The sequence below is a fragment of the Rosa chinensis genome, chromosome 2, assembly GCF_002994745.2.
Source record: "Rosa chinensis cultivar Old Blush chromosome 2, RchiOBHm-V2, whole genome shotgun sequence".
Lineage (NCBI taxonomy): Eukaryota > Viridiplantae > Streptophyta > Magnoliopsida > Rosales > Rosaceae > Rosa > Rosa chinensis.
The window spans coordinates 20,245,055-20,256,706 of NC_037089.1; the positions used below are offsets into that span (position 1 = coordinate 20,245,055).

Here is an 11,652-nt window from a genome sequence, read left to right on the forward strand (position 1 = left end):
ATTTAACCCTTTTGTTTTCGTTATTTGATTGTGGCAGTCCGTCACTCTTCACACAAATCTTGGCGACGTCATGTACGAGGTCTTCTGCGACGAGCTCCCTAAAACCACCAAGGTCAGTCTTCTCAACTCCGTTTAGTTGTTTAGCTAATAACACTTCACAGTGATATTTTTTGGCTTTGATTATTATTAGGGAAAGCATCTGAAATTTAAATTGCAGTTGAAATTGATTACCAAAATAATTTTGGAAACCCTACTGAAATAGGACATCAATTGGTTATCAAGATGAAGCATCATAGTGGCATTTCTGGTAATAAGGACACCCACTTATTAACTAGTTGTGTTACTTGTGAATATTACCATATCATCAAGTTGTTTGATTCGTTTTGAGTGCTTGCCCTATTGTTTATTCCTTGTTTAACTTCATGTTGCTGTAATTATTGGTATAGAACAAAAACAAGAGGTGGTTGAATTTCTGAGAAGTTAAGTTGTTGAGGTGAGAGAGTGACTTGGATACACATTTACGCAAGCGTACGTATCATTGTCAAAATAGGGAAATATTATGCCCAAAGTTTATCGTACCACGGGGATTAGTGGCTAACCCACAATCCTTGGGTAATCGGAAATAAAGACACTTAGCAAACAAAGAAAAGAAAAAGAAAAAGAAAATAAATAAAAATGTTAATCTAAGGCACCAAGCCCTAGCAATGCTCGGTTTTGGTTCTCACCAAAGCCTAATCACAACTAAGAGCCTAGTGATGATTATCTACAATGAGTCGAAATTCAATATTTTGAGAGGTGATTTTAGATTAACAAAATGTAAAGAAATGTAAAGCAATTAATAAAAATGAAAATAAATTAATAAAAGTGTAACCAAATAAATGGGAATGTCGGGTGTTAGGGAGGTTTCTTCACCCAAATTCTATGTATCAGAAGCTAATATAATGTAGATGTAAATCCCTACTTTGGCGATAGTCGTATCCAAAGCGGTTCAAGGCTCAAGGACCTAAATTCCCTTTCATGGTATTCCTACTCCGGTTCAAGGGCCGTAGGAACTCACTTGACATGAATTAGAGCCGGTTCAAGGGTCACTAATTCACATCAAGAGGCGTAGAGATCGAGGAATTAGACTACTAAGCGACCCGCCCGAGCAATCACGCAACAGGTGTAAATCACCATGCTTATAACCCCTCGAATACAAAATTGAAGATTTCTAGCTTAGGAATTAGAGGGGGTCAAGCCTCTAACTCCATCCTAGACATACTCAAAATACACACCCTAGAGTTGACTAGGCTCCTAGACATGCATTTTAACCCAACAAAAATAGATATAAGCATCCATCATATGAAAATTGCATTATTACATTAAATTAAACATCTTTTACACAAAATTTGGGTTAGGGACACAACCCTAACCCCCAACAAGAAAATTACTCACAACCCATAATCATAGATATCAAAATTACAAAATTCAAATAGAAAAGAGTAGAGAAGTGTAGGAGAAAACAAGAAAAATCATAAATAGCTAAAAAGCTAGCATGACTAGTCTTGAATTACAACTCCCACAAAATACCCAAATATTGAATCTTGTAGAGGTTGAGCCCTTTGATAGATCCTTAAAGTTTTGGGTGAGTAAATCCTTGAAATCCCTAAAATAAAACTAAAGAAAAGAGGAAAAATAGAGGAGAAGAAGATGGGAGAAGAGAATGAGAGCAGCCCAAAGGCTGCCCCCTGTTTTGGTGTAGTGCGGCTGCCGCTGTAGGTATCTCCCCTCTCCAACAGCAAAATGAATCAATATATATATGGCTGGATTCGTAGGGTCTTGTGTGTGGGTAGAGTAAGTGACTGAAATGGGGTCGTTTTGTTTGCTCCCAAGAGAGAGAGACGTGAAAGGAATTGGCTGGCTGTGATTTTTGAAAAGAAATGGATAAGGTCTTGGGCACGTGCTCACCAATGGATGAATTTCGTGATTGCAAGGCATTTGTCCGTGCACAGATTGATACCAACAAGCATAATTGAAACTGCTTTCTGATCATGCTTCCTTTCTTTTAATTAAACAAATATTTAATTAAATAAATGTTTAGTTAAACAAATATTTAATTAAATAAATGTTTATTTTTCTTCTAGAATTTTTGCACGCATCATCGTAGTGGGGTTTGCTCCTTCACTTATATTGACTATGGTTGACTTGTGCCGACAGTTTCATTCTTTCCCCGGAAAATCCGTTTTGCTCAATTTTCACAATTTTCTTTCGATTTCCGCAATTCCGCTTATTTCCTACGCAATAAATAAAAATGGATTAATTACATATTAATTGACATGAGGATTTGCTTATTTATAGAGTTTTAGATATAATTACACGCATATAAATTCGTATAATTAGAGAGTTTGATGAGTGATGAATTGGGTTACTTAATGAAATAATAGTTTCTGCTACTACTGCTGCTTTGTGTGGCCTAAGAGAAAGAGGACCTTCTGTTCTCTTGGGCCAGTTCTCTTTGGTATGCTTTTTACATTTTTCTACTCATTAAGATAAAAAGATATAGTCTTTGATGTTTTTTGGTTTTAGTTTTGATAACAAGCTTTTATGCTTTCTAGGTTGTTTTGTAGTTTTCAGTTTGTCATGCAAATTTTCTTAGTATATTTCCTTGTGTTGCGTACTATGCAGAGTACAAAAAAAACAAAAGACTAGAGGTCTAGTGATTGGGATGTGCAACGATTTTGTTTCTTTTATGCCACTGTACTAGATAGTAGATACTTATGTGGATTACATTGAAATATGTTTTCTGAAATAAATTAATTCCATAATGTTCTGATTTGTTCCATGTGGAGAAAGGTGAGGTGGGTTTTGAACAATAGAGCAATGATCATAATCAGAGTAATCAGAGAGATGTTCATATATCAATGTTGCAGAGGCTTAATCCTACAAACCCTTTGAGAATTGCTGTCAATGCTAAGACCATAAGTGCTGCTCCTCCTCCTCCTTATCGGTTCCAACTGGCCCAAAATGTCAGAGTTGGTACTACTCCACCTTCATCTCTATCTGAATTCTCTCAGTCTCACACAACTCCTCCTCAGCATTCTCAGCCTCGCACTATTCCAACCCCTCAGGTAAGTTTTCCTCAATATTAAACAGCTTAATTCTTGTTATGATACAAGTCGATTTAGGGCTCTCTTTCTAGAGCATGTTTGTTAATTTGTAAGTGATGAGTTTGAGTTTGATGTTTTTTGGGTTTTCGCTTTCTCTGAATTTGTTTACCAGGCAGCAATTACAACACTGAACTCAAGAGCCTACACCAACAAGATATCTTTGTTCCTTTTCATTGTGCACATGGTGGCTGCTATTGGGCTAGTTGGTTTTCTGATACTTAGCTGAAGTAATGAGGAATGTAGCTAATATAACTGTGAGTAGGGTGATTCTCTATATTATCTCAGAGGAATGCAGTCCAATACTCAGTTTTGTTTCCAGAGAGCCTGGAGTAAAAGTCTTGGAAGTGCTTGTTTTGGATCTTTGTTTGTGCTATCAATTGAAGCACTGAGAATTGTTGCTCAGGCTTTAAATCAACTTGAGGGCGAGGATGGGTTTATGTTGTCTTCTGCGCATTGCTTTCTCAATGTCATGCAGTGCATCTTTCGATATGGCGATGGCTGGGCCTTTGTTCAGGTACCTTTACTTAAGTCATTAGCAATTTCTTCTTGAATCAATTCTATCCAATATTTGCATATAATGCGCAAAATATTAAAATAGTATAACATTGGTCCATAGCTTCTTTCCCAGTCAGAGGGCTTTATTAGGCATTGCAAAACAGTAGTTTAGTCAGCTACTCAATATGTTAATAGCACAAGTTGTTTTATTTTGTTTGAAAGTCATATATATAATAATATCGATAACGAATTATGTTGACAACTGATATTGTCCTCTACTTGTATGTGTCAATGACATTTTCTGTAAGTGGGTAGTTGCCAAAAGGTCCTACCTGCTATGAAATAGTTAAACTTTCTTAATGATTAAATGAATCAAATTAGATGAAAGTTCTCTATCTGAAGTGTACATACACATCATTGCAAACGGCTTTTCTAACAAAGGTATATTTATTGGGCCTTCCTCCCCACCAGAATGGGTTTTGTTGATTAGGATGCCTATTGTTTTCTCTATCTTGAATGTATCTTCATGTTTGTGTTCAATGCATGGTTCATGTATGCAGCTGTCTGATCAAATATGCTTCCTTCCCATTTTCTTCTTAGCACTTATCATTAAGTTGAGCGGAGACATTGAATTTGTCTGTAGGGTCCTAATTTTTTTTTTTTCAAGTGTTAATGCCAGCCATAATTTATGTTCACTGTATGATTATTGTTCTTTTCTTCATTTGATTGCAGATATATATTCCAACAAATCCTTCTGGTGCTGAAACACTACCACCAGGAATTGTTGTTCCACAAACTGATTTGTATATGCACAGATTATGGGGTAAACCCAGTGAGGTATGATATTTGATATTGATAATGAAAGTAGCAAGTTTCTTTATATTTCAAAAAGTATTGTTCGAAATGTCAGAATAAATTAGGCTTCACTAGTTTTTAACTTTTAAACTTTCGAAGTGGATGGGGATCATTGGAAGGAAATATTAGTTTGAAAATATGGTTGTCGGTGATGGTGGTAATATTAGCCAAATGGTGTGTCTATGCACATATATTGCATATGTGACCTGCTGACAATGACGGAATAACAGTTACTCTAGCTTTTGAGGCTTTTAGTTATTGTCCATGCTCCTTTATTATTTAGGTTTGTGAAATGTCTTACTATGATACTTTTGAATCTACAGGTTCTAAAAACCAGCCAAAGTACTTGGTAACATTTACCGTTAGTATTAATCAGAAGAAAAATATTGATGCAGCAGTTAAAATTAACAATTAACAAAAACACCAAAGAAATAGAACAGTGAATAGAGAGTTTGTTGAGGGAGCAGGACAAGATCTTTTTTCAGAGAGCTTGCAATCCATGAACCAGCAAGATGCTTAAGGAAACAAGCTACTTAAAGATGTTGGGTTATGAACCTGGATGTATATTGCTAGGAGAGTACTATTTGATGTATTCCTTTTGTGGATAAAAGATTACATTTGCACAATCTATTTTGGTGCATGATGTGGATTATAACAATTTCTTCTATGTATTGATCAGCTACTGTTAATTTGGTTATTTTTTGTTCCAGTTTCAGTATATATAATGCATTGAATCATTCTATTAGGACAACAATAACCCCAAAAAAACTGTCGTATGAACTCAATAATTACAACGTCACACAATAAAAACTGTTGTCTGAATTCAAAACACATGACAGATGCTTTGTAAAGGGTGTTGTGTGAATAAAACTCACACAACGGGTATAAAATAAAGCGACCTTTGAATCACAATGACACAACAGTTGCTAAAGTCGCCCGTCGTCTGAAGAATAGTCACACAACAGCTAATGTTGTTAACATGCTGCCGAGCCCTTCACACGACAGTTCCCTACAATTGACCTTCATCAGACGGCACCTCGATATACGACAGTTTGCCTCTATATTAGACGACTTTTTTTAGTCATCGTCTGATTCAATTTTTGTAGTAGTGAATATACATGAAGGTTCCTGGTGAACTTAATTTACCCAAGTGGCTCTAGACCACAGAGCGAGTTTGCAAGGAGGTTGAAACGGTCAAGAAAGTGACTATTTGATTAAGAAGGGATATGTCAATGCCCTCACGTTTCTATGACAAGTTCCGGATTCTATCAAGGTTCATTGGAAGCCCTCTGAGTTAAGAGAAACCGCTGAACACTTGAAATCTGATTTTGAGATGAAGGATCTTGGGAGAACATGGTTTTGTCTTGGTTTGAAACTTGAGCACTGTGTTGATGGATGCTTGAGCACAAGGTCAAGCCTTCAAGCACGCCCATGATCGTCCGTAATCTTGATCCTAAAAAGGATCATCTTCTTCCGAAGGATGATGACGAAGATGTGCTAGAGGCAGAAGTGTCATACTTTAGTACAATAGGCGCATTATTGTACTTAACTCAATGCACAAGACCAGACATCTCAGTTGCAGTGAACTTGTTAGCTAGATATAGCTCTGTGCCAACGCGGCGCTATTAGACTGGTGATATGAGCTTCTTCTATCCTTACATAAAGATGATGGATTCGGACCCATCACACACCAGGAAGACCGCTAACACTGGCCTGCGTCCTCTATCCCAATCCCAAAACGACATTAGTGTTTTGGAAGTTTTGTTGATGTTGGGTACCTCCCTAACCCACACAAAAGTCATTCCCAAACAGGTTAAGTGTTCACCATGGGCAAGACTGCAATATCTTGGAGGTCAACAGTACAGACCTTAGTCGCTATATCTTCGAACCATGCAGAGATTATTGCTCTTCACGAAGCGGTTCGTGAATGTATATGGATTGGATCCATAATTACGCATGTTCGAAGCAATTATGATTTGAAGTCTACCACAGATGAATCTACGAGCATTTATGAGGATAATGCTGCTTGTTTTAAACAAATGAAGCAAGGCTATATCAAAGGTGACAACACCAAGCATAATTACCAACAACAGACTCTCCTCAAGATCAAAGTGAACTAGGTTCGATCCGAGGACAGTGTAGCAGACTTGTTCACTAAGTCATTGCCTAAATTCCACTTTCGAGAAACATGTTATAGCATCGTTTGCAGAAGTTATCCGAACTCCCATGACCGTGGTCATCAGGGAGAGATGCAGACATCAGAGGGAGATGTCTACATGTATGGTCTCGAAACGTGAAGGATGTGTTGTACTCTTTTTCTCCTTCGACGGAGGTTATTTTTGTCCCACTGGGTTTTTGTTACTCGGCAAGGTTTTTGACGAGGCAACGAGAAGAGCACCAAGTTTGGGCGACACATGGTGGAGTGTTTAAGGACACCTAGTTTGTGTGTCTGGCCCAAAACTCTAGTTACTTTTCCAAGTTGTAATAGAGTTAGTCTTACAGATATTCTCGGAGATATCTTATTCAATGTATGATTCATTTTCGTTGTAAGATTCATATTCTCTGGTTGTAATCCTGTACATAAAGAAACTCATATTATCAATGAAAGACACAGCTTATTCTCTCCTAATTTCGATCCCTAAAACAAGGGGATCATTTTATTTATTTATTCATAATATATTCAAGGGAACTCATTAAACTCAACCAAGAGAGCACAAACTTGGAGTGAACTGATCTCAGAAATAGAGATCGACCCACAAATATAACAATTAATTGGCATAAAGTAATTCTTGAAACAATGGAGGTCCAACTTCCTTACCATACATCGACCAAAGAGAACAACAACAAACAAAAGGACATCAAGCATAACCCTTCTATGGGAGAGCGACCAAATCCCAGTCCTAAGAGAAGTGAGAGTATTATATATAAGTCTACCACTCAAGAAAAATAAGTAAAAGAAAGTATTGGAGGACAAACAGCGCGAGAGGTGGAAGGAAATGATTAGGAATTTTTTTCCCTTATTCTCTCTTTTATCTTATTAATTGTTCATCAAATCTTGTGTTAGAGGTTTGCTAAGATTATTGCACCTAGTATCCATATAATGGAAGTGATTCTTGTTGCCCCGTGAACGTTGGCACATCGCTGAGACATTGAACAATAAAATTATATTCGAAATTCCTGGATTAATGAATCTGTTTTTGAATTTTCATTCTAAACATGCACATGATCACGAATGGTTATCCTTCCCAACAAATCTTAACTAATAGGTCGAACACCTCTAGTCTCATTCCTTGTACAATTGTGATAAAGACATAGCAAGATAGCAAAAGTAAATGACAAATTAATTAGTCAATATTGCAAGGGCCTTGTAGCAGAGATGAAGCTGAAATTGAAGGAACCACTTCATTTATTGGATTTTTCTGTAAAGAAACCCCCCACCAACCAATCCCCAATAGATATAAATTCACACCATTTTCCAACAGAGCTTTCTCTGTTTGTATCCTGTTTCAGACAGAGTAGGGGTCCTAGGAATGTGAGAAATTCTAGTGCTTCAATTTTGTAATGGCTTTTAATACCCTAGTAGAGAAAAGGATGTTGCCCATAACTTGCTTTCTTAGCTCAGACATAGGGCTTTATCTATCTTTAATATAAACCTAGCTAGGGCTAGTTAGCTAAGCTAAGAAGATCTATAGTGTTGTAGCAAAGAAATTTCTTTCTTCTGTCTATAGGTTGGAGTTATAGCTGTGGGGAGAGAATCTGATTGTGTTATGAAGGTGACATGACAGAGGTTTTAGAAGGTAAAGGCAATTAAAGAGAGTAATGGGGGTTAGGAGAGCTGCAGAGAAAAGGGTATTGTCTTGATCTCTCGAAAAGGATAAGAGGGCACAGCTTTTAGTCCCCATGTACAGAGAGTCGTGAGGCTGTGGTCGCTCTCAGCTGGGGTTGCCATCTCTGTTGGTGTAATATCTATCCTGAGCCTTTTCTTTTGACCCTGGGGATTAGCTCCTCTCGGCCATTTCTGTGCAGATCTTGGCTTAGATTTTGGATGGATTCTTGGTTCTTGTGAAATGCCATAACAGTCCTTGATTATGACTTGATTAACATTGCATCACTTTCAGTACTTGAGGGCATTCATTACATTTCATTATTATGTTGCTTCCAAGGACAAATATTAGCGCTTTTTTGGGCTGTTTGTTTCACAATCATCCTCCATCTTACTTTCTTTAACAGTTCTAGATTTCTCTAACCTAGCTTATGCTATACTAATACTTGATCCATGTTTGGTGCTCCAACTGATAATAAAAAAGAGCAACAATAGAAGAAAGATGAACACCAGAATAAGCCTGATTAGTGGAGCAATGCACAGTTAGAGCATTTCACATGCGCCAAAGGGGTTTATCTTGTACCTAGGAAGCCTTTGGGTTCCCCTTGACAAAGTCCAAAAAAAAAAAAAAAAACTGATTAGTGGAGTTGAAAATTAACAGAGGAGAACCAACTCAATTAATGAATAACCAAACCTTGAGGGACCACGCAAAAATCAGAGACAAATCTCAACCTTAAACAAAAATCAATCCTTACAACCAGAAAAAGAAAAGAAAAAAAAAAGCACAAACGTGAAATTGATTACAATTCTTACAAGGTCAAGCTACCCAGACATCAAATTGATCAAAACTCTCATCAAATCAAGCTACCCAGACACCAAATCTTTAAAATAATTACAATCCATAAACAAATCATCTATAATGTAGTAGATAGAGAAAGAAGAAGGTAGAGGGGTTGATGAAGGTGAGAGTGAAAAATAATCAGTGCAAAAAAAGAATAAAGAAAAAAAGAGCATGAAATTGAACCCAAATAAGAGCTGTTGAATGAGGCTGAAGCAAAAGAATGGCAGGAGTGATTTTGAGGCAAAGAGCAGAACCAGTGATAATTAGCTTCCACAATCCCATGAGTTTTGGCGTCACTCTCTTAGAAGGTCTCGGCCTTTGACTACTGCAAAGTCTCATTTAACACAGTCCTGATTGTTGCCAAACACGGGCTACCTCGTCTTATAGTACCTAGTCTCGTCCAGTCCCTCATACCAAACATCCCCTTTGGGTTCAAATTTGAGTTTTTTTTTTTTTTTTTTGACTTTGTCAAGGGGAACCCAAAGGCTTTCTAGGCCCAAAATAAACCCCTTCGGCACATGTGAAATGCTCCAACTGTGCAAATTTGAGATGTTAATTTTGAGAGAAATTGGCCTGCTCCCTTGATGGGTGCAAAATTGATATATAAACCTTAAATATACAACTATAATCCACCACATGTCATAAAAAGAAATTAAAAAAATAGAAAACTATAATCCACCATATCGAAGTAATGAAACAATTTAGACAAAGTCCAAGTTAGGACGTCGAAGCTTAGAGCTAAATTATTCACAAAACATCCTTTAGTGAATAAATGTAAACATGATAATAACCTCTTGGATGCAATTTGATAGTGTATTGGTGTATGTAACATTGTAAGAGCAAGTTCACCCGTAAGTCACCAGGTCACCTATTATTCAATACTTTTTATGTGTATTTTCATCTTCTGGATCATGAACACAGTGTATTTCGAGCCCTGGGTCACGGGTACAGTGTATTTCCTAACCCAGATAGTAGAAATAAACACACAAAAACAGTGAATAGTAGGTGACCCAACGGGTGAACTTGCTCTAACTACCCCACTTGTTGCATATATAGTTGAAAGTTTGAAGTACTACAAGTAGATTTTTGCAAAGTATTAAAACAAATAATAGTTTTAGGTAGAAAAAAAAAATTATTTGAGCAATCATCTTGATTTGAGAATTTTGCATTGCATGATTGCATTGGCATCATGATACAGCATTATTTTACGACCTAATTAATTAATTTGTGAATTAACGAATTTTTTAAAGAAAACTCCTGTTTTCCGAATCATTTTCAAAGATTTAGAAAGTTAGCGTTTTTTTTTGTAAGTAAGCCGAATTATTTCTGAATTTTTTTTTTATGAAACAAAAGCCAAATTATGAAGAAATTTTTTTTTTTATCATTTATTATTTTTTTAATAGAATACGTCAACTTTAAGATTAGTTCATTTTAAGCTTTTATTATTAAAAGATTATACAACTAATAGTCATAAACATTTAAAATGTTTATTAAAAAATAGTTTAAAATGTTATTATTTACATTTTCAATTTATTAAATAACTTAGACGCATTAAAGGTTTGTACATGCAAATGGTAATATTTGAAGAAGAAGAAAAACTTTGGTTCGCCTTGATTTTTTTTCTTCAAAATTTATGTTTGAGAAGTCATATTAACTGCATATAAGTACTAGAAATGACAATATTGATATTTATAGGTCCATATTTTTATATACGTATTTTTCATTACATTTCGTTTTAAGCACGTACATATTGAGTTTTATAATATTTATAGGTCCATATTTTTATGGCCGAATTTTTCAAAGTATTATTCACTAAAAGTGACCAAATTATTCACATACGTATTTTGACGTTTAATTCCTGTCCCGAATATTACTAACTATGTTTTATGGTTCAAAGTTATTTGGTTTATATGAGTTTATGCTATAGATTTTTTGTTTAATATTCAGTATTCTATCATTATAGGTATAAATACAAAATCAACACCGAAGAAATCAGTACATAATACGAACTCTTTATAGCAGTCTTACTCACCTAAGAGACAGTTTTAAGGGACTATGAGAGACAAATGCTTCTCAACCATATGTATTAAATTTAAAAGCTAAAATTATAATAACTTAAAGGGCTAATGATAAAAGAGGTCATTTTGAAGTGTCTTATTATAATACAGTTAACACAATTGTTCCCATGATAATTTAAGTCACCTCTTTACAACCTACCACTGAAGTTAAACTTAATTACAAAAACTGCCACCAGCATCTCTCTCTCTCTCTCTCTCTCTCTCTCTCTCTCTCTCTCTCTCTCTCTCTCTCTCTCTCTCTCTCTCTCTCTCTCTCTCTCTCTCTCTCTCTCTCTCTCTCTCTCTCTCTCTCGATGTCCAAGCCCCCATTTGAACCCTTATCCATACCAAAATATATCTCTCTCTCCAATGGCTCCCAGTACGTCTCTGACCTCTACACTGTCACCGCCGGGGCCACAACGAGTCCAGGCTCAA

At 36.2% G+C, this 11,652-nt stretch overlaps 1 protein-coding gene across 1 annotated transcript; it reads left to right on the forward strand.

Annotated features, from left to right (window-relative positions):
• The first annotated feature begins 2,296 nt into the window (after window positions 1-2,296).
• Window positions 2,297-5,155, forward strand: LOC112186559. The gene is made up of 4 exons (XM_024325012.2): window positions 2,297-3,107; window positions 3,259-3,660; window positions 4,374-4,478; window positions 4,820-5,155. Exons 2-4 carry the CDS (start codon window positions 3,436-3,438, stop codon window positions 4,847-4,849), a joined length of 360 nt encoding a protein of 119 aa, XP_024180780.1. The 5' UTR covers window positions 2,297-3,107; window positions 3,259-3,435; the 3' UTR covers window positions 4,850-5,155.
• Window positions 5,156-11,652: the final 6,497 nt, after the last annotated feature.